At 39.6% G+C, this 22,382-nt stretch overlaps 4 protein-coding genes and 1 long non-coding RNA gene across 8 annotated transcripts; 3 read left to right on the forward strand and 2 right to left on the reverse strand.

Annotated features, from left to right (window-relative positions):
* Positions 1–32: 32 nt before the first annotated feature.
* LOC307034508 lies at positions 33–2,441 on the reverse strand. Its single transcript, XR_013806948.1, has 4 exons — positions 2,254–2,441; positions 1,038–1,196; positions 825–953; positions 33–756 (listed from the first exon to the last, which is right to left on the reverse strand). It is a non-coding gene; the product is annotated as an uncharacterized lncRNA (long non-coding RNA).
* A 1,298-nt stretch (positions 2,442–3,739) lies between these two features.
* On the forward strand, positions 3,740–7,262 carry rnf11a (ring finger protein 11a). Its single transcript, XM_079673325.1, has 3 exons — positions 3,740–4,173; positions 4,736–4,908; positions 5,552–7,262. Exons 1-3 carry the CDS (start codon positions 4,075–4,077, stop codon positions 5,721–5,723), a joined length of 444 nt encoding a protein of 147 aa, XP_079529451.1. The 5' UTR covers positions 3,740–4,074; the 3' UTR covers positions 5,724–7,262.
* Positions 7,263–7,348: 86 nt separating this feature from the next.
* On the reverse strand, positions 7,349–9,428 carry hmox1b (heme oxygenase 1b). The gene is made up of 6 exons (XM_079673303.1): positions 9,326–9,428; positions 9,111–9,167; positions 8,603–8,714; positions 8,276–8,491; positions 7,896–8,168; positions 7,349–7,805 (listed from the first exon to the last, which is right to left on the reverse strand). The coding sequence occupies exons 2-6, from the start codon at positions 9,158–9,160 to the stop codon at positions 7,626–7,628; spliced, it is 831 nt and encodes a 276-aa protein (XP_079529429.1). The 5' UTR covers positions 9,161–9,167; positions 9,326–9,428; the 3' UTR covers positions 7,349–7,625.
* Positions 9,429–11,127: 1,699 nt separating this feature from the next.
* On the forward strand, positions 11,128–14,864 carry hmgxb4b (HMG box domain containing 4b). 3 transcript variants are annotated; one of them, XM_079673312.1, is made up of 7 exons: positions 11,128–11,180; positions 12,403–12,543; positions 12,923–12,962; positions 13,147–13,253; positions 13,401–13,772; positions 14,413–14,535; positions 14,640–14,864. In XM_079673312.1, the coding sequence occupies exons 2-7, from the start codon at positions 12,403–12,405 to the stop codon at positions 14,682–14,684; spliced, it is 828 nt and encodes a 275-aa protein (XP_079529438.1). In that variant the 5' UTR covers positions 11,128–11,180; the 3' UTR covers positions 14,685–14,864. The 3 variants fall into 3 exon arrangements, with proteins under 3 accessions (XP_079529438.1, XP_079529437.1, XP_079529436.1); XM_079673311.1 differs by having other exon boundaries at positions 11,169–11,294; XM_079673310.1 differs by lacking the exon at positions 11,128–11,180 and adding an exon at positions 11,190–11,309.
* A 1,525-nt stretch (positions 14,865–16,389) lies between these two features.
* Positions 16,390–22,252, forward strand: LOC307047309 (GTPase IMAP family member 8). 2 transcript variants are annotated; one of them, XM_079694223.1, is made up of 8 exons: positions 16,391–16,593; positions 17,426–17,757; positions 17,883–17,993; positions 18,554–18,676; positions 19,246–19,621; positions 19,749–19,808; positions 19,940–20,262; positions 20,427–22,252. In XM_079694223.1, exons 2-8 carry the CDS (start codon positions 17,428–17,430, stop codon positions 21,969–21,971), a joined length of 2,868 nt encoding a protein of 955 aa, XP_079550349.1. In that variant the 5' UTR covers positions 16,391–16,593; positions 17,426–17,427; the 3' UTR covers positions 21,972–22,252. The 2 variants fall into 2 exon arrangements, with proteins under 2 accessions (XP_079550350.1, XP_079550349.1); XM_079694224.1 differs by lacking the exon at positions 19,749–19,808 and having other exon boundaries at positions 16,390–16,593.
* The last annotated feature ends 130 nt before the right edge of the window (positions 22,253–22,382 follow it).

Here is a 22,382-nt window from a genome sequence, read left to right on the forward strand (position 1 = left end):
AATATGAGCTATTACATAGAAGAAACTGAATGTTTAAAGCAGGCTTCAGTTAAGTTTATTAAAACAATCTGAAAAGTGACAATACAATTTGTTTTGAAATTTTCATTTAAATAAACATTAAAAAATAAAAATAAAAGCACAACAATTGTACCTGTACATTTGATCCAAGTACCCTAAGCTTAATGACTGTGAATTAAGTATTGTCAATATTTAGTACCCTGTTGCACATGCTTCCATAAAACAAGTTCAGAGGAGATAGACAAAAAAGTGCTAAAAATGAAGCTGCAGAGATCAACATGTTGTGACTTAAAGCTCAAGGTCAAGCTACAAAGATTATTCATTCTACAATTCCACCAAAAAGAAATCCTCATTCATAAATGCCCATGTCCATATAATTAAACATTATAGTTTGTAACAGTCTGTAAAAATTATCATTATGTATTTTTTTAAGAATAAGAGTTTTACGTAGCACTATTAAGTATTTGCCAAAGAGGTGCATGAAAAAGTAAAGAGCTACATGATCAATTTAGCTGCAAATAACTTAGATGAAAATAAATGAAGGCTGAATTAACATATTTGAACATCTTTTGCCCCAAAATGAAGCAAAGTGCTCAGTGCAACAGTACCATTTATCAGTGTTTCGGTGCATTTTTAGGAACCCGTAAATGCAGGTTTTAGTTTTTAGAGCTGTAGGACAGTTGGTCTCAAGCCTGGACCTTCTGAATGGCCGATCAGCGTTCTCCTCCATGTTTAGGACTAAAAGAAAAGAAAGTAAGTGTTTTGGAAAAGAGAAATTAGTATGTAACTAAAAATGACCTACCTACCTATGATGTAGGCTCAGTTTCCTGCACTGGGTGGGACTCTTCATTATCAGAGGGATTGTCCTCTTGTCCATCCTTTGGAGGAGACTGGGGTCCATTTTGATCTATCAGCAGTGGTGGAGCTGGTTCACCCTGGAAGTTGAAATATTTAACACGGTTAAAAAAAAGTAGGGGTCTCGCACCATCATAACTCCAGATTTTTGAGGACACACTTACCACTGCATGATGTAAAGATTCTGGTGAAGGACTTGTCTCTTGGACTGGAAGGTCGACAAATGGTATTGCAGCATACTGAGGGCACGGTGTAGGACGGCAATAAATACCCTGATTCACAGAGGGTGGAGGAGGGAGTGGTGGTGGTGGTGGAGCTGTTGACTAAATCAGAATTAGAATTAGAATAACTTTATTAGTTGCACAAAGGCGACATTTACATGTTTACAGCAAAAATAGCTAAATATTCGATAAGAGGCTTGCACAAAATATTAAAGATTACACAGATTACCATTTACAAAAGTACACATCCAGATGGACAACAAGAAGTACCTGTGCAAGTATTTAAAAACAAACAAATAGCATGTGGAAAGTAGTGTGATAGCATCCAGATAACTGTAGTGAAATTAAATAATATATTGCAGCTGATATTTACAGATGTTGTTAAATAAATTGAATAGTCTTACTAAGAGACAGCAGCCAGTAATGATAATAATCGTAAAGCGTATAAGTCATATTGCACAACAGAGGTTTTATAGCTGTATAATGGTGTTGTAAATGACTGACATTAGGATAAGCCAACTCCACAACTGTATACAAGACTAAACTGGTAGGCTACTATTAGCCTCTGGACAGAGCTAATGAATAAACACGCTTCGTTATTAGGCACAAAAAACAAACACAAATAAATAAACTGAGCACAACAGCATTTACCTGCAGGATCTGACTTTGTCAATAAACACTTGCTTTAACCTCTTTCTCTTTGCATGTGTGTGAGCCAAGACGATAACCATAACAAGACTGCTGTGCTCTATTAACAACATACACTTTCCGTGTGGGTGAGTTTGAGTGAAAGGAATTCAGATTTACATTACGTTACTTAGCTGGCATCAGATCATAATGTGGGGAGTTCAAAATGAACGGGAAATGTCATAGAATTTGAGTTTTTAAACACTCAGATTAAAGGATTACTGGTGGTGGATGTAGCTATGATTTGAAGATGTTTGTAATACAGTAAATATGGCGACTCCTAGTCCTATAGGCATTTTATCGTAAAAAACCCACACCCATGCAGCACCGCAGAAATTAGCAGGTAAGGTAAACTATCCCAAATGTTAAATATTTCGCTAGGGCTACAAGGCTATGTATAAGAACAAAATATATGTTACTACTAGGACAGTGTATAATTATTACGATGTCATGCGTTGCCTGTTTCTCGTACCATTTATCAGTCCTTAAAGTATCAGAATCAGCACTGGACGGAAGTTGAGCAAGGCGAAACACACAGAGGTCAGAACAAAAGTTTCTCTCCATTAACAAATGTTAACAAAACAAAATAACAGTGGCGTGCCGTGCCTTCACAGTCTTCATGTGCTTCAAGTTAGCTCCTAACTTACTTCACATCCCGTCTGAGAAAGCTAACATCCTGTACAACTTCAGAGTAAAAACAAATAATAAAAATCGGAATGCCATGTGTATTTGTAGATGGAAAAAATAAAATACCCTAAAATATTGGCAAAAATGGTATTATACAGGTCAATATTAACTGGGTTGCGAACAGTTTTGGGGGAATATTAACACACAGCTGTGTTTCAACAATCATAGAGATAATTCGGAGTTTGATTTGTATGGTGTTTGCACTTATTGTAAGTCGCTTTGGATAAAAGCGTCAGCTAAATGATATGTAATCCTAATGTAATGTAATAATAATTCAAAGTGCCTATTTGTTTTTACAGGAGTCAGCCTGAGCCTGTGTTTGAAAAATGTTTTTGTAAAGTCACAAAGCTCAGTTAAACAGAGTAGAGACATGTCATTAAAGCACACAATAAACAGTAAATCAGCATTGCCCTGCTTAATTCAATATATTTCAATTCAAATAAGCTTTATTGGCATGACCGTATCAAAACAAAGTGTTGCCAGAATGACCAGAACACATTGTACAAGGTGATACAACAGTAGCCTTAAACATACAAAAATGATCATTGCTCAATTAGCTAACCTCTGAATGTTATGAGTTGGCCTTTATATGGTTTCCTATAATAACTTTAATATTGTTGTATAGTATTTTGTACAAACTCTCTAAAAGCACACACACACACACACACACACACACACACACACACACACACACACACACACACACACACACACACACACACACACACACACACACACACACACACACACACACACACACACACACACACACACACACACACACACACACACACACACACACACACACACACACACACACACACACACACACACACACACACATCTAAGAAAAACGTTCTAAATATGATGATATGGTATAGATTAAAACCATCCAATATTATATTTAAGTAACTAAAACCAGGAGTGGGTTCACAGAAAATAAATTGGAATTAAGTTCAGAATGCCAGCTTCTTAAATGTGAACATTTGTTGCTTTTGGTTTAGAAAGTGTTCATTTAGAGTAAATGTACTTTTACTCTAAATACTTTATTAAGTACATTTTCCCTCAAATACTTTAACATGCAGTACCTCTTCTCGATGCAGTACCGTGAAATTGAGTAATTTCAGAGTATATTATTACTACTTTTACAGTACTCAAGTAAAGATTCTGGATACTTTTTCCGCCACTGCCAAATGATAACGCTTAAAAATGCTAAAAGTTTAAAGCACTTATTTTGAAAGTCTGAGGCGGAAATGTAGTGTTGTGCAAAATTCCTGATCACGGTATTTCCGGTTTGTGTTTACATCCAACACAAGAAGGCAAAACATAACCAGACTCACTTTAAACACCTCGGTGTGACGGTTAAAATATATGTCACTAATCGTTCATCCATACTCTATGTAACAACAAAAAAGGCGTTCCTTCTGTCTCGAGAGCCACGTCGCGTCTCCCGTCGTGTTTCCGTCAAACTCCTCATGCAATGACTACAAACTATCAGCTAACAGCGAGCTAAGCTACCGACAACTCGTCCAGACATTACCTAGTTCACTCCTGCTCAGTGCCCGCCACTCAGAGTGAAGTCTCTCATGGTGGTCAGTTCACTTTAATGGGTAACTGCCTGTTTTCACAAGGTGCGGATGACCTGTCGCTGCTGAACGAGTCTGAGGGGGGCAGTCTGCCCGGGGAGCCTCCTCCGCCCTACCAGGTGAGGAGCCGGGGCTCAGCGCCACTGCACCCCGGGGACCAGGAGCATGGCACCTCCATTAAATAAAGTCTACCAATCACTCTGTTTTATTGCTCTCAGCCTGTGGTTGAAGATAACTATGTACATTTACCCAAGTACTTAACTCAGGGGAATTTATCACTTGAGTATTTTATTAAATGCAATGTTATACATACAACTTTACTAATATTTAGTAAACTTTCTTTTCGATTTCTCTGTGTGTGATACAAGCAGGGAGGCCGTTTCTCACCATCCAAATAATATAAATATATACATATATGTATATATACATACATACACACATGAACACCCATTTATTTATATATATATATATATATATATATATATATATATATATATATATACACACACGACAAGATGGTCATTCTTATGGTGTTGACAGAAGCACATGACCATCACCATTCATGATGTCTCCCTGCTGACCGCCATGATCATGGCACGATGGTGCCAGAAACATGTTGTTGTTATCCAATGGCATCTTCATAAATGACTTGTATTGTCTGCTCTTCCTTTTTTTCTCTAGGAGCGCACCCAGCATGTGCCAGTGTACCATCCCAACCCAGGGGAGAGTCGCTCTGCCTACCAGCTGACAGAGGAGGAGCAGGTCCGCATCGCCCAGCGCATCGGCCTCATCCATCACCTGCCTAAAGGCATCTTCAACCCGGGCTCCGATCCTACTGACAAGAAAGTTAAAGAGTGAGTCTAAAATGTCATTATTATGTTTTTGTAACCTTCTCTCTTTGTTGTCTTTGTTTCGGTCAAACACAATGACCGAGTGTATTTGGTATAATTTTTTTGGTCAGAACATGATCCTGTCATGTTCAGCTAGTATAAAAGTATATATATGTTCATTGAGTACAAAACAAGATTGCAGTCAACATAATGATACTTTATTCAACATATTGTACAGCAGTGGACTTACATTGACAATGTAGATCAGAACGTGGACAGGTGCACAGCCCTACATCACCACTGTGACGATAATCTACACTTCTACACAAGAGCCTGCAATATGAGGCCTTCTAAAAAATGGAAAAAAATAAACAATGTACCCCAAAATACCAATTGCATCATCTGCTCACTTCAGCAAACCTTAGCTTGATTTTCATTTTGTAGGGGTTGTTGGTATTTGTATTGTTTGACACAAATTGTACTCGCATTGGTTAAAATTAACATTTTGATTAATGAGGATATATTAAATATCAGCAAGGCGTCTTGAAGTTTACATGGGTCTACATCATTTGTCTGATAACTTGTTAAAGTCATTGATTTAAACTAATAGTTCAAAATGTATCTTAATACTTAAAGACTAGGAACTTCCTGTTTCTCTCTCCACCAGGTGTGTGATCTGCATGATGGATTTCGAGTATGGCGATCCCATCCGGTTCTTGCCCTGCCTTCACATCTACCACGTGGATTGCATCGACCCCTGGCTGATGCGCTCCTTCACCTGCCCCTCCTGCATGGAGCCGGTCGACGCAGCCCTGCTGTCCTCGTACGAAACCATCTGAGCCGCTCCATGCTGGCCGCTCCTGCCTGAAAGTAACTGCACCTTTATAGCCGACACTGTCCTAGCTGTTCAAACTGGTAGCCTCAGTGATGTGACATTATGCAGATGTTTGAAGGGTGTTTTAGATGCACACAGCTGTAGAAAAACTGTGCCATACAGTACATTGCTTAAGTCTGATATGCACCTATTTGGAAAATGTTTGCCTTTTACAGTTGGACAATGTGCCAAATCAAGCTAGATGGAGAATATGTAAAGCTGTACACGTAGCATAATATTACTGTTAAGTAATTTCACTTTTGTATGACAGTCTATTTTAATTTGGGATTTCTATTCTTATGGAGTGCATGTCACCAATTGACTTCCCCCTTTCTAGATGTAATGTGCAATATGTCTTATCAATAGAGAAAAATGCAGGAAATCTCTCTTTGATCAAGGGAAGGAACTGCGTTTTCAGCAACATGTGGCCTTTAATGTCACAAAAACACAGGCCTTTTATTCTGATATGCAATCATCAAAACACAGAAAAATTAACTTTTCTGAACAAAGTTATGCTAAGAGGTCCCAAGACCATTAGTCTACAGCGCCAAGATATAGGATGTTGTCGTTTTGGATTGAAGTTGTTTGAAGATTGAATCTATTTAACTAGAGTCTGGTTGTTGGTACTGTAGGGTTTCCTTTGAAGCTGCTTTTATAAATGAGCATATGTTATTGCCTTCCCACAATATGGATCCTTCCCTTTGCTTCCTCGAGTTCGTGCTGCGTTTTGTTTAAGAAATAAGCCTTGAGTGTGTCCTTTACATTGTGTCATGACATTTACAAAGAAAGAAATGCTGTGCAATCCCTCTTAGAGCACATTGGGATTCTCTTCATCTGGCTCTCTGTAGCGTGTAGATGTCATAGATGATTGTTGTGTGTTTTAATGTGTGTTCTTTAGGAGATTGTGGGTAGAGGAGGTCATATTGTGAATTAACCTTATCAACCTTAACCTCAGTTATAGACCTTGTAATAGTTCCCATCCTTTTGTTTTTAATTTAGAGCTGTTTTTAATTACCTTCTTCTAGCAAGTGATGCATTATAAGAGCTCCCTGGTGTGGTCTAAAAAAAAAAATGCTCTTGTCTTTTGGTATTAGACATGTACTGTATCTGATACTGAATGCGTCATTTACAGCACACACAGTTAATGTAAAGCATTTTTTCAGCTTTTAAATATTTAGACACTCAAGTGACAATAAGAGGACATTTCTGAGTTACTCAGGCTGCTGTGCCTTTTTAAGGTTGAGGTTAGCCAATTCCTGTGAAGTACAATCATTTCTGACATGAGTTTTGCTTTTCTTAAAGTTATCCCCCAGGGGAAAACACATACCAGCACTGCACTGATTTGTTTCACAATGAATTAGGCCAGAAATAAAGTCAGAAATTGGCTCTGTCTGCTGTTAACAATCAGTCTGTGTTTTAATTTATAATGTTTGCCCTGGTGAGAAGATTTTTAGAAAAAGTCATGAAACCACAATAAAAGTGGAAACCAAATTGTACAAAACAATCATGTGTCATCTTCTTTTTTGTGGTAAATCCAGATAGGAGTTATAGTTGACTGTTTATACACTGTTCAATAAGACCGAGGGAATATACTTTGTCAAAAGGTTTTATTAAAAAGGTTCGATATTTACTGTGTTGAAAGCACACGTATTGCACATTTAGTTAACACTGGATTAAAGTCTTGGACGGAAAATAGAATCAAAACATCATTACCCATAACATCTTAAACCTGGTTCACAGTGAAATTACAAAATATTTACATTATTCTTTTCATTTACAAGAGTTTTAAATCTTACAATCTTTTCATCGCCTTACAGTAAAAGAAACAGCAACCGACAAACAAAGTATTTCTTTTTATGCATCTTCTCTAAAAAGCATAAAGTCCTATACTGACTGTGGCCAGAGCCACAAACAGCCCCATTACCATCCTGAACAGTGGGGCCGTTTTGCCGATGGGAATCCGGAGTGTGTCCACTGATTGTGTTGAACAAGTCTGCAGCTTCTGTTCAGGGACAGTCAGCAGCATCTTCTGCAAATCATCAAAAACCTGTAAAACAAAAACAAGAAGGTCAATCAGCTGCTTATGGCTTACTTAACAACTGCAGGGTCAAAGGTTAGTCCTGTAAGTTCTCCCTACCTGAATGTTTAACTCGAACGCCCTGACAGCCTCCTCCAGCATGCCGTTCCTCTCCTCCTCCGTCAGCTCCACGCTGTTCATCCGGCTGCGATACAGTTGTTTGAACAGGGTGGGGTTGGACACGCCAGGGAAGGCGAAAAAGGACAGGCCCTCGCTGCTCTTCAGCCCCATGGACTTCTGGGCGATTCGACCCAGGACCTGCCCTCCAGACAGGTCACCTAGGTACCGAGTGTAAGCATGGGCCACAAGAAATACAGGGTTTTCTTTACCAATCTGAAAAAAAACAAGGATGAGAGTTGTTTTTTCAGTATCAAGGAGTAAAAAGATGTATGGTTTGTGTTTGGTATTTACATACATATATTTGATACAATGGAACATACTTGTCTGAGTCTGTGGCAGTATCTTTTAGTGGCTGCAGGGACAACGATCTTCTCTCTCCAGTCCCGGCCGTAGAAGTACTCCAGGTCTTTTGCGATGGCGTCCAGTCTGGCCAGTTCAGTGGGGAAGTAAATGGGTGCGACACCAGGGTGGTTGGAGTTCCTCTCCATCTCTTCCTCCAAGGTCTGGTACACCTCGTACAGCGAGCACAGGAGGAGCTGAACAAGAGAATATGGTTTCAAGACAAAAAGTAGCAAGAAGCCTACCATACAATAAGGTATGAATAAAAAGTGAAATCATCTTATACAAATAGTTTTAAATGGTGTTACCTTGTACTGTGCTAGGGTGACTTGTCCCCTCATGAAGCTCATCATCAGTTCAGTTTTTTCTGCCCTGGTGTGGATTTCCATGGTCACCTTTTTTATTTGTTCTGACAGATCCCTGCAAACAGAATATGGGTAAGAGAGGAAGGCAGACAGAAGTGTAAAGACTACATACATTAATGGGGCTCCAAAGTACAGACTATTTCATTCCGGCTATAAACTGAGTGAAAAATGAGTGCACCCATAGACGTTTATCTAATACATGTTCTCTTCTGTAGCTGATAACACTTTACAGCATAGTCAGCACATACTAATCTAGAATCATACTTGTAAACCCTGCAGCACTAATGCAGGTAACATTATCCAATCTTAGTGCAATTTCTTAATTTATTTATTAGAAATGTTGACAGTTTTACATCGGTAATAATGATTATGAATATTTCAATGTGTGGTATTGAAATATGCATATAGAATATATTTAGAGATACAATAAATCAGAGCAGCTCATCCTCACCTGTCAGTCATCTGCTCTGCTGTTGTCTGAGATTTCTTCTCTTGCTCCATTTTGTCTCTGAAAAAAGTTCAGATGTCAAAAAAGTGCTTTTGCAGGTCTTCTTTTGACATGTCACCAACGATATATATGGGTTTAAGAGGTATAAAACATCTGCATAAGCTTATTACATTCAAAGTATGGCTAAAATAGCATTGTATGCAATGTCCTTTACTCACCAGTTCTGATTCAGTTCTGTAGGTCTGGATGTGTCCACAGTGGTTCTCTGTTTGCTCTCTATGTGAAGCCTGCAGTACAGTTCGTGCTCTGTGTGCCTTTAGTCTTCTCTCCCTTTTATACAATCCTCCTCTGACTCCTCCCTCCGGCAGCAAAATGAAAACAGGAACTTTGAATCTCAAAACATCAGCTAAACATGATCTGGCAACTTCAGCAAAAAACAGTAGGAGGGACTGAGAGTTAACATGATGCAGCAACTTTGATGGCAAAGGGGGAAAGTTTTGAGGGAGGGACTTGAGCCTGAGTAGGAAGTTTTAGCAATGCCCTGGAAAACCAGAGGGAGGGAGGGCTGAGAGCTAAACATGACAGTGCAGCTTTGACATTCTAACGTTGGTACAGACTGGAGGAGGAGCCGACTCTAAACATGACTGTGTGTGAGATTCTAAAGCCAGGCCGAGGAAGTGTTGAAACAGTGACTAATAAATAGAGACAAAAAAACAATCACATGATTGTATCCAGAACACACACCAACGGCTTTCAGTTCATCGGAAAAAGGAAGAAGTTTAACCACTTTAGTAGATCACTGATAAGCCTATCGAGGTTCATATGAAAAGTAAAAATATAGGCAGAACAATAGGCAATAGTGAGAAAGTAGCAGTGTACTTTCAAACAGTGGAGGCTGCTGCACGTATATAGGCCTATTCAATTTGTAAACATGTTACGGGGGAAAATGCTGCGTTCTGTTATTTAGTTCACACTTTTTCCAAAAACTGCCTGCCAATTTCAATGTATTGCAAAATATACGTATCGTGCAGTCACACGATAAGAGGGAGCTAACCCCAACTGTCGTCGTCACGCCTTACACGCAGATCACGCAGACTGCGTGGGGCCTCACCTCGTGGAGGGGGGCCTCACCTCGAGGAGGGGGGCCTCACCTCGCGGAGGGAGCCTCATCATGTAACTGCGTGGGGCCACAAGTTGGCCAGGGGCGGCCCTGTCGTGCACAATTAAATTGATTCTGGCAAAGTTTGAGTCCCTAGATCTTTATCTGGTGAAGCACCACTGTTGATTGGTGAAGAAAAATGGCAACAAGTTGAATTTATAATATCGTTATGCATATGTAGCCTATGTTATTGCCATTAAACAATAAGCCAAAGTACAACATGTTGTAGGCCTATGCAATATAAAAAATACGAGCAATCCAATTCTACTGAAAGAATTAACACTATATAGGACCCTACACATATAATTGTACATAGGCCTATGAACAATATGAACAGAAGTCTAGTATGCTGTAAGCAGATTTATTGGGAAGGATTTTCACAGGATTTTGAATCTGGCTGCAGGGATTTGCTCCCATTCATCACTTCAGTTATTGGTAATGTTGTCTTCTTTGTAGTCCTGGATATGGTTTAGTGCTGAGTCCATGGGGATTACATTGCAAGCCCTTATAATACTTAGACCTAATATGGTGTCTTTGAGTTAATGTTACTAATTACCATTGCATTCTTTAGCAATAAGATTTCCCTTTATCTGAAATAAGACTTAAACCACAACAAATTGTTGTAAACTAAAAGTTCACAGTGGGGACACTATGTAGGCTACTAAGTATGCCTATAAGTCTACTCACATAAGAAACGTTTTATTTGGAAAGATCTTAGTAAGTATTACTTTAAAATAGTGGATCGTTATTCTTGAGCATAACCTACTATTTCAAGTGGATAATGTTAATGTCGCAGAACTGTAGATGAAAGTGTTTCTGCTCTCAGCCAGCTGCAGCAATACTAATTGGTAATCTATTTACTTCTTCTCTGCCGAGTCATGAATCAGCAGAAGAGCGGGTGACGTGTACTAAACGTGAGTCATCAGATTTATTCCTGCTTGTGTTCGGAGCTTTGACCTCCTTGGAGTTGAGTCAATTGGTCACACCGGTCCGGGACTATCGGCGGAAAAAGATAACCCAAATTCAAGGTTTTGCTTTAAATGGTTAGTTACTGGTTAGCTCGTTTTAGACAACCAACCGTATCTTACACCAGCAGTCTCCCGAAATAACCTTAGCTTTTAGCTGTCATTAACTTAAACCTGGAAACGTCGACAACAGATTGTAAACAAGGCGTTAAACACAATTTATCCGTGTGTTTTTATTTGTTTAAATACTTACTCAACATGTTGGAAATAGTGATATTTGCGTCGGAGCAGACCCGTGACTTCAACAGTTATTGTTGCTTGTTTTCTACACTAGCAACTCCGTGGTACCACAAATCAGTAGCAGCCATTCTCCTCTACTTTGCTCATGGCATGACTATAGATCAGAGGTGGAAGAAGTACTCATATCTTGTACTTGTACTTGAAAAGTAGAAAAACCAGAGTGTAGGAATTCTCTGTCACGAGCAACAGTCCTGCATTCAAAATCATACTTGAGTAAAAGAACAAACTCTTTAACATTAAAATATAATTAAAGTACCAACGGTAAAAGTAGTTATTATGCTGATTGGTCAATTTTATAATTAAATATAATTATATGTTTGGATTATAATTATTGATGCAATAATGCTTTTATCACAGCTAGGAAATGTGCAGGTAGTTTTAATGACTTTGTATAGGGTAGCTTGTGGATTTATTCAAGGTGTAAGTGAAGTCTTGTTTTTTTTAAAACAAATGTTCATATCATTAATCCACATCTGCAAAGAAACTTAAGGTAAAAAATAATGGTAGCGTAAAAGTACACTATTTACCTCTGAATTGTAGTGGGTAGAAGAACAAAGTAGCAAAAATATTCATATACTCTCAAGTATACGAGTATCTCGAAATTGTACTTAATAACATTACTTGAGTACATTTACTTAGTTACTTTAGACCACTGCCATACACTTATCAAGTCACATGAATATAGCTTAATGTTAATGATTCATTCACTTGCCAAGTGCAGTGTCCTTCTTTTAGCAAAAAAACACTTATTTTACAGAGTTAATTATTTTTCATGTAACACTTATTTCTTCTTTCAATCACAACTGGAGACCCAACTAAACTTTAATATTACTGCTCTTGTACACTGCTGTTCCCTCTCATGTCTGTGCAGATGGATGGAGAGGCAAGCCCAATGAGTGGAGGCAGCCAGAGAGCGGATAAAAGATCCTACAAAGACTTGAAGATTGATGTGGAGGAAATGGAGGACCCATATTTGGATTTTGAGGAATCAAGCAACAAGAAGCTTCACGAGGTAAACTCTGGGGGTTGGTTGGTAGTTAGAAGAAAGTTTAATAAAATGTATGTTATGTTATGATTTAGGGATGTGACAAATAGTGCCTGTAATATATTCTGAAACAGTCTCATGCGTTTGCATCAATAGCCTATAGTTCTTGCTTTGTTTGAATGCAATGTCCAAGATTTGTCCTTCATTTTTAACTCTGAACTGTTCTCTCTTTGTGGCTGCTTGTTTTAATGCTTTTTTGTACACACTTTCAAACGGTTATCTTTCATAATGCACAAAATTAATTAAATATATGAATGATTACAAAGTTATCCCTTTTGTATTTCTGTATGTTATGCCTATTTATTCATTCTTCTTGTGTGATAGCTTAATTATTCAACTTCTACAGGAACCAGGAGGCTTGATAAACAAGATATGCAAACACTCTGGTAAGGTGCTTTGTGCATTGCCCTTGTGTCAACTGTGTTGATTTCAAAAGAGAGTATTTCTGTGTTAACTCTATGATATAGGATGTTTAAGTGGTAAATGGTGAGCAGATTTAGACTTAAAACACTTTTTCCTATCAGATGATCATGGTAAAATCTTATTGCATAAATACTTGACATATTGCAGGTAATAGTAGAGTTGAGCCTGAACTTCTTGAAGCAGATCCCTCAGGCTTCCTCCCTGCTTATCCAGTCTGTATGTCAGGAGACTGCTGGGAAAAAAGAGGAGAAGAGGTGAGAGAACACATGACATTAAATACATTTCACAATTTGTTTCTATTCCAGAATATCCAAGTTGTTGCATTCATGCTGCACAGCAGAGGGCAGTGTTGATCATGTCATTATCCTTTATGTTTATTTCTAAGTTTCTGTTTCTCCCAGGCAAGTCCCATCTCCCTGTTGGAGTACTGGGTGTACCCAGATAACCAGCACCACAGGGCGCTCTGTCCTGTAAGCAGGACAATCGCTCCAGTAACCCACAGGCCTCACCCCGTCATATCTGCTCTCAGTCCAGTGACAGCCATCACTCCGAAAGTGAGCTCCGTTGTTAATCCCATGGTTTCCAGCCCCGTTAGTGACACCTGTAGTCCCAGCAGTTCCATGTGCAGTCCCACCAGTTCAGCCTGGGACTCTCTCAGATCCACTTCCAGGAGCCCTGGCTGCTCGGACCAGGATCCTGTCAGCGCTGCAGCTCACCTACACCTTTTGGGAGAGTCCTTGTCCCTGATTGGACTCCATCTTCAGGAGACAAATGTGAGTAGATTCCGTTTAGAAAAAACATATTTTTCTATTAAATCCTGGTCTGGGATGCTTTTATAGAGTGATTTAACATTATTGAAGTGCTGCCTCATGCACCTACTGTGTTGCATGTTCTACAAGCAGCAAAGATTAGTGGATACAACTCACTTTCACTTGGTTATGTTGTTGTTACAAACATGTGTGACCATATGTTTGCTGGAGCAGAAACATGTACCAAAATATTAAAATAATACTGATGGGTTGTGAGTCCCACAAGGTCCTTTTTAACTTGAGTACATTATAACAAAATAGTTTGTGTTGCACATGCATTCTTGTTGTTCATTTATACAACATTTCATCTACATACAACAGAAAAACGTAAGCTGCAGGCCAAAATGAAATTACATATATTTATAGTTTGAGCAGTCTCTGAATATCTTTGTTTCTGTTATTGTGGTTTCTAAAAATAAATATTATATAAATAAAGTTGAGAAGAGAGAATGCAATCTTAGAATTTTATTTTTGTAACAAACATGATTCTCTAGTGTGTGTGTCATTAATTTGTTCACACATAAACGGACTACAAAATCACAAAGGGTAGGTTTCACAAAGCTGCATCAAAGGACCATAATTGTTTTTCTTTATCTCTCTGTAGAAATTGGTGAGCATGTCGAGTAGCTTGTCTCTGCTCTTGGACTCTCTGCTGTGTGCCCTGGCTCCTCTGATTTGCCTCAGCGCACAGATACCGGAGCTGAGGAGCTGCACCCAACACACACTGGTGAGAGATGCAGCCCCTTAACAGTGCACACACACCACATACTGTACACTATATTTATATACATGAGTGAAAATGAGACATTGGTTTTCATTATTTTTTCTAAGGCTTCTACTCTGGAAAACATTGCCTATTTGATGCCCGGGTTGTGAGGGACAATGAAGAACAAACTATGGTAGCATGTTCTAATATGCTATTACACTCAATGGGCTAAGCCTAAAATGTATTTTGTTATAAAGACTATTTGTTTCCAGTGTTAAACAATTGTTCTTTTCATTATGAATATGCAAACTAACTTTGTTTGTTCAATTAAAAGATGTGTATGAAGATAATATTTTGAATGTTTTATTTTTCATACAAGCAGCCTTTTGACACATAATTCAAATCAGTTGATCAGGCGCCACATAGGTTGACTATACATTCTGTTAAATGTTGTTAATGATCTACTCAAATATAAAAGTGCGAAATGTTCACCAAAACTTTGCATACTGCAACATTCCAAAAATAACAAATCACAAACTAAATGCAGTATGTGCCTAGAGATTGATGTCATTGTTTTTTAATTGAACAGTGGTGTTAAAGTAATGGCATATGAAAATGTTATTGTAAGACAGTTTTATAATTGGGTCTATCAGTCTCTAAAACGTGTAATAACCCTTACAGTAGATGCACGAGTGACTGGACACTACACTCTTCCATAAGTGGGTCTATAAGGTCCCGTATTAGAATAATGTGTTTTTATGCCATTTTAGTAACATTTAGTATTATATTTTGGTTCACATTAGAAATATTTAATATTTTATATTTAATTTTTCACAATTTTAGAAAAAAAAAATTACATTTTGAAAAAAACGTTTTGAACATATTGTCCCAAAGATCTCCGCTATTATGAGACCCTCACAGTATTCCAGTCCCTTTTCAAAACTCATCTCTTCTCCTCTTGTCTACTCATAGCCCCCCCCCCCCCCATCAATCCATGCCGGTTGATCAAGTTTGATAGTCCTACCCCCCACCCTAACCTTCCCTTATATTGTAAAGCGATTTTGAGTCCTTGAAAACCCCTATACAAATATAATGTATTATTATTATTATACTGACAGGTATCAGATCTTGCTGTGTAAAATAATCTTCCTGACAGGTGTCACGTGTGATGTAGTCTGTGTGGTCTACAGTGAATGTATTCCTGACAGCAACAGGTGATAAGAATCAAAGGTTCCCATAGGATTCCATAGAAAATGCATGCGTGTCATTTGTGACCCACTTATGGAAGCTTGGGGTAGTAATACAAAAACTACAATTTCTTAAAATTTAAATTTAAAATGCGAATGGCACGATCTCCAAAACATGTTTTTTGAGGAATAGCTGGAATATGTAATGATAAAAAAATGTAATTACAAAGATACTTCAAGGAAACCACCTCTCCGGGTCCAAAAAGACCCACTTATGCATCTCAGGGATAATTCAACACCTTTGATCTTAAAATATATTTAATACAAAAGTCACAGCTTAAAGCTTGAGGCTACAAAGTCCTATTTTGGTGAGATCTGTCTATAATGACACCTTAGACAAGCACACTTAGTTACTTGTTGATTTACTCTGACTTTAATGCATTGTCAACTTCTCATGTTTGCCTGTGACATGCCTCAGTCCTGACAACAGCAGCATCTCATAATATGTACAGGCATATTTTAGCAGGTATTTACCTTGACGACTGTAACACCTGAAGGACATGCCGATACATAGGCAGATAAAACTAAGGTAGAATGATTCACATATCCTCCGCCCCAACTTGGTATGCTAAGCCGCCTGCAGACAAAGAAACCTGTTGTACATGAAGAAAAAAATACTTATGAGTGTGTTCATGTGTGCATGTGTTAAAAATTGGGAGTGGTCAGACAGGTCCCTCCCAGAGACTGCACATTTCACCCGCGTAGGCAGATTGATGTCGACATGTTCTGAATCTGTATGGATGGGAGACATTATTCAGTGACGATACTGAACAAACGGAGCTCACAGAGCAGACGATACATGAACACAGCTTGAATCTCCTCAGACGATTGAGTAAGTATGTTTGTTATTGTTTAAATAATACATCTGTTCAATAAACTGACTACTAGTTTTATGAATATTAAAAGCTTAAACTGAAATAGCAAAATATAGATTATTAGTGATTATGCAAATGGCTGTCAGTGTTTGAATAGACAAACAGCTTTTTACGCTGTTTACCTTCACTATAAGTTGAATTACAAGTTTGAATTTACTGCTTAATATGTTCAGTGCTGTTGATATTATACTGCATTAATGTGTTGTCATAGTGAAGTGTCCATGGTTTACAGTGCAATCCTCATTATTGTGTGCGTGTGTGTAAGCTGATATGATTTGTATTTGCTTCTCAGTCCACATATAAAGGTCCAGGTAGAATGTAGTTTGACAGGATTGGCAAGGTGTGGTGTATCTAAGCTAAAAAGGAAAGCAATTTGGAAAAGAAAAACAGTGAAATGAAAGCTTGATTAAAAAACCCCAATTTTTATCAACTTTCCTTGTTCCTGATAATTCATGAGCAACAGGAGAGCATGAGTAAATATGTAAGAGAGAAATGTGATGCTTCAAGGAAACTTAGAACAGTGACTCATCCCGTCCACATTGGATGCCAGATCAGATGATCTACATCCTACCCAACCTGTCTGATTATGTTTTTTCTTGTTCTTTTTTTTCGTTTTATTTGCATATGGTTTCCTCTTTAGAAAAAGATAAAAGCCACATTTGTGAACACACACTACCACAAAACACCTTTGCTATAGGATTGTAGCTTTGTACCAAATACTAACAGTACTCTTTGATACAGAATTACATTGATATGGCACATTTGACCTCTTCTCCTCTCTTTTTCCAGCCATGAGTGAACACTTGAGAAGAAGCTACATGTCCTCTTCCCCAGAGCTGAGACTTGTTCTATTGGGAAACATTGGATGTGGAAAGACGTCTTCAGCTGACACCATCCTGGGTCAGCTGTCCCACATCTTGCCCAGTGCCTCGCGGACCTGCCAGGTGCGGCAGGGCACGTCTGAGGGCAGGACTGTGACTCTGGTGGAGGCGCCGAGATGGTACTGGAACGGCGGAAAGATGGAGGAGAGCGTCAGGCAGGAGACGGCCAGAGCGATGTCGCTGTTATCATCCGGCCCGCATGCTTTTCTGCTGCTGGTGCCGGTTCACCAGTTCACAGAGGTTGGTTGTCTCTGTGCTTTCACTTTCTCATTAGCAATGCAGTTATCAATGTCATCTTTTTGGTAGTTTTAAAAGTAAAAGTCATGCTTGTTTATGTTTATGTTTATGTTTATGTCTGTTCCCAGATGGAGAGTCATGTGCCTGCAGAGCTGAAAAAGTTGTTTGGGGCGGAGGTGATGGAACACACTCTGGTCCTGCTGACCTGTGGGGACTACTTGATGGGGAAAACAGAGCAGGTATTTGAGTTGTTCACTTTATTTAATTTAGTATTAATGTTACTTATAGCAATTCAACATTACAGTAACGAATGAACAATAATCAGTGATAATAATATCCATTTTTCTCAAATGGGACCTCTTTTAATTCTTCAAGTCATTTCTACTTTTAAGTAACATTTTAAATGCTGTGCTTTCAGAGTATTTTTATATGTTGGTATTACTACTTGTTTTTAAGTTAGATATCTGAGTACTTCTTTCACCACTGCTCTGTGGTGTGTTGATATATACTTTTCAAGTCTTATTCCTTTTGGTATTTTTAAAACACGTATACATGTTTGCACCTGTACATTTTTCTAATGCGGTTGCGAGTCTTGTTAAAGAGGAACAAAATGATCCCTCTAAACTTTTCAGGGAAGCTTTTGTAAACACATTTAAAATGATGACACATGTTTTTGTTTAAATACTTGGAACAGCTGGAACTTCAGCCTCTCCTTTAGAAATCCTTGCAGTAGATCCTCACCCTTCACTGTGTACAACGTGGATTCATCTACCCATTGCAAATCTTAATTTGTTTACAGGAATACCTGCAGAAAGAACACCCAGGCCTCAGGCAGATAATCGAGGACTGTGGGGGGAGGTACCATGTCATCAATAATCGTAAGCGACAGGACAGGGAGCAGGTATGCGAGTTGCTGGAGAAGGTGAGATGTCACAGAGATACGATTTAACAAAACAACATCAAGAGTAGAGATTCACACCCTTTCAGTTAACTTCCAAACATGTTGTTTTCCCAGCACTAATACAGGAACAGCCACATATTATAGGAATCAAATACTCTGTATTTATACTGGCTATGGTAGTTTTCTTACCATTTTTAGCCTCACAAGTCTAGTTTGAGTGTATTAGAAAACCCTTGAAATGAGGTGCAACACATTTTTTCTATTTTAAATCTTCAGAGGGAAATTCAGTTTGTTGCATACTGCACGTGGTAAAGCTCTTTGTTTTATTTGTGTTGACGGAGAAGGGACTGTCTGTGCCTGCATGGTTTTCCCAGCAACGCCCTGTTTCACACTTTCATACTTTCACACCGAGGTGTAGTCGAGAAAGTACTAATAATAAGGCTGACTATGTCGTAACTTTGACAGACATGGGAATTAATTGCACAATGGATTAAACTGTGAGAATTATAAAATGTAACTCTGTAAAGTGAGTATTAACTGTGAGTTTGTGGACATTTTCTAAATGTATTGCCAATTTGTTTATGTAACAGGTGGAACAAATTGTGACAAAAAATGGGGTATACTACATGAAAACAAACCAGGAGAGCGAGATGGAGAAACGAGTGCAAGACAGAAAGCAAGAACTTGTGGAAAGTTACAGAGCTCAAAGGGAGGAGAGAAGAGAGACCGTTGCTTCACCGCAGAGCCCAAACACAGAAACTCGGAGGAGTGTGGACCGAGGAGAGGAGCACAGCATCGCCTTGGAGAGCAGGAGGAGAGAAGAGAGGGATGAGAATGACAGAAGTGTGACTGTGAGAAAAAGGTCTAACGGGCTTCATTCAACTCCAGCACCAGAGCACCAGCCATATTCAGAGCCGCAGGATGACAGACAGGCGAGGAAGACGCCCAGTTTCAGACTAAATGCAGGTAAATGTATACATTTTTATTCCCACAGATTTTCTACAGGACATATCGAAATCATGTTAAAGAAAAAGAGGAAGAAAAAAGGATGTGAGCACGAAAAGGACTCATATTTACTGTTTTTCCTCTGTAGATGGAGCTATACTCTCACAAGTGTCTGAGGTTAAATCTACTCCGAAAGTGGTCACTACTTGTGAGTGACAAGACCTCACTGTGTCGCATTATGTCACTTAAAACTGCACTCCTATGATGTTGGATATTAAAATAATTATTGTAATTTTAACCAACCATATTTAACTCCAAATGTAATCTGAATGTTTTCAGTTCACCAAAGGATTAACAGTTTTGAAGAAAGATCTCCTGAGGAATCCCCGAACTTCTCTACTCCTGCATCAGTCTTCGCCTCTCCCCCCTCCTCACCAACCTTTGCCTCCTCTCCCACCTCATTGCCCTCATCCTCCTCATCCTCCTCATCCTCCTCATCCTCTCGAGAGCTGCGTCTGGTGCTGCTCGGGCGATCTGGAGCCGGGAAGAGTGCAGCTGGCAACAAAATACTGGGGAGGCAGGAGTTTGAGTCACGCCCCGAAAGCCTCACAGCAATCACTCAGCAGTGTGAGAAAAAGAAGGCTCTGGTTGAAGGAAGACAGGTTAGTTATTAAGATTGAGAAGATTTGCTTGAATGTGTTAATGTTCCTATCACTCATCCCATCCATGTGGCATTACCCCCAAATCTAACCTTTGAAACTTTCTATTTTGTTTCATTCAAAACATGTAATTGGGCTTATTGCTAACTCTCTCCTCTCCCCTGCAGGTGGCGCTGGTGGACACCCCAGACTGGTTCAACTCAGAGCAGAGTCCAGATGAGGTGCGAGCACAGATCTCCTCCTGTGTTGCTTTGTCCAGTCCCGGTCCCCATGCCTTCCTGCTGTGTGTCCCCTTAGACCAGCCTGCAAAGACCGAGCTGAAGGCTATCGAGGCCCTCGAGAATGTTTTCGGCCCAGACGCCATCCAGAGACACACTGTGCTTCTCTTTACTTACGCAGATAAACTGAAGGAGAGCGGGAAGGCAGGAAATAGCAGCGTCGAGGCATACATCGCTGGTCAGCGGGGGGATTTGTTGAAGCTTGTGGAGAAATGCGGGGACAGGTTTCACGTGATGGAGACGGGAGGAGGTGGGAGGGACAGCAGAAATGTTGCAGAGCTGCTGGAGAAGGTGGAGCAGACAGTCAGGGAAAGTGGAGGACAGTGCTATTCCCATCCTGCTTTTCAGGAGGCGGAGAACAGAGTGAGGGAGCGACAGGTTGAATTAGCAAAGGAGAGAAGGAGGGGAAAACTAGAGCCAGAAGGACAGCTGAACTCTGAAGGGCGGGCACTTTATTCCTACATGCAGCCTTTGGCCGAGGCAGATGAAGAAGTGAGAGAGGATGAGATTGAGAAAACAAGGGATGAGGCAGAGTTAAATGTGAGCTCAATGAATATTGAGAGCCTTCCTCCTATCACGCTTTCCACCATCTCCCCTTCACTCTTCAACTCCATTATGGAAACAATGGGGTCTAATGCAAAGCTGTTACCCAAACTGTTTGCAGATAGCTCTGTGTGGGTCGGTGAGGGAGCAAAGAAGGTGAAAGCTAGTCCCGCGTGGGGGACAGTCGGCACCAGAGCACGAAATGTCCAGAAGATGGTGGCTGATAGCTCTGTGTGGGAGAAGGTAGGAGCTGGTGCTGGACATGTGTCCAAGCTTGTAGGAGATAGAGTTCCCAAGGTAATGGTGGACGGTTCTGCATGGGTGGGATCTGGAGCAAAAGCAGCAGCAGCTAGTCCAATGTGGGAGAAAGCTGGTGCAGGGGCCAAACAAATGGGGAGTGGGATTGGAACCGGGGCAAAGAGTTTGGCAAAGAGTCCGATGTGGGGAAAAGTAGGATCTGGGGCCAAAACTGGAGCTAAACTGATGGCTGAAAGCTCGGCGCTAGTTGGAGCTCGAATTGGTGTCGGTGCAAAGAAGGTGGCACAGAGTCCAGTGTGGGGGAAGGTGGGCTCTGGGGCAAAAGCCGGCGTCAAAATGGTGGCAGAGAGCTCAGTATGGGAGAAAATTGGGAAAACTGCTAAACAGGTGCCTGTGATAGTCATAGTGGGCGCATTGCTGGGTCTGGTGTTCGGTGTGTTTTTGGGGCGTGTTATTGGCGGAGCTGTCGGGGCAACAGCTGGAGCTGGGGTTAGTGAGGCGGTCAGACGAAAATTTGGCAATAAAAGCACGTTAGGAAAGACAGATGAAGCTGCACAAAATGCGAAGAGAACAGTGAACAACAGCTTAGATTCTCTGGTAAAACAAGGAGAGAAAGTATTGAAAACTGAATGAAGGCTGAATGGATCCTTGTGTATATATAACATGTAACAAATGCAAAATATATATTAAGCTTGAGTTTCATTCCAGCACTTAATGAATGAAGATTAATGTGACTTTTCTTTAAAGGGTAAATGTGACTCGCACTAAATGATGTTCTAGCATTATAAATGATTTGGACATAAATAACTGCTAACAGTGCTAAAATGATAATGTTAGTGTGCATGACAAGTATTTAGGTGCTTTTCTGGCATGCTTTGTCGATATGTGAAAGAATAAACTTTAAAATGATTTAACTTGAACTCTGTCTTTATTTTTGTTTAATATTGCTCAAATCTTAAATGCAAGTAGAAAAATGAAGGTGAATTTTAAACGTATTTATGTAAGGCATTTAACAAGTAATTTTATACGGTTTCATAACTCTCT

The sequence above is a fragment of the Notothenia rossii genome (genome assembly GCF_949606895.1).
Source record: "Notothenia rossii genome assembly, chromosome: 1".
Taxonomy (NCBI): domain Eukaryota; kingdom Metazoa; phylum Chordata; class Actinopteri; order Perciformes; family Nototheniidae; genus Notothenia; species Notothenia rossii.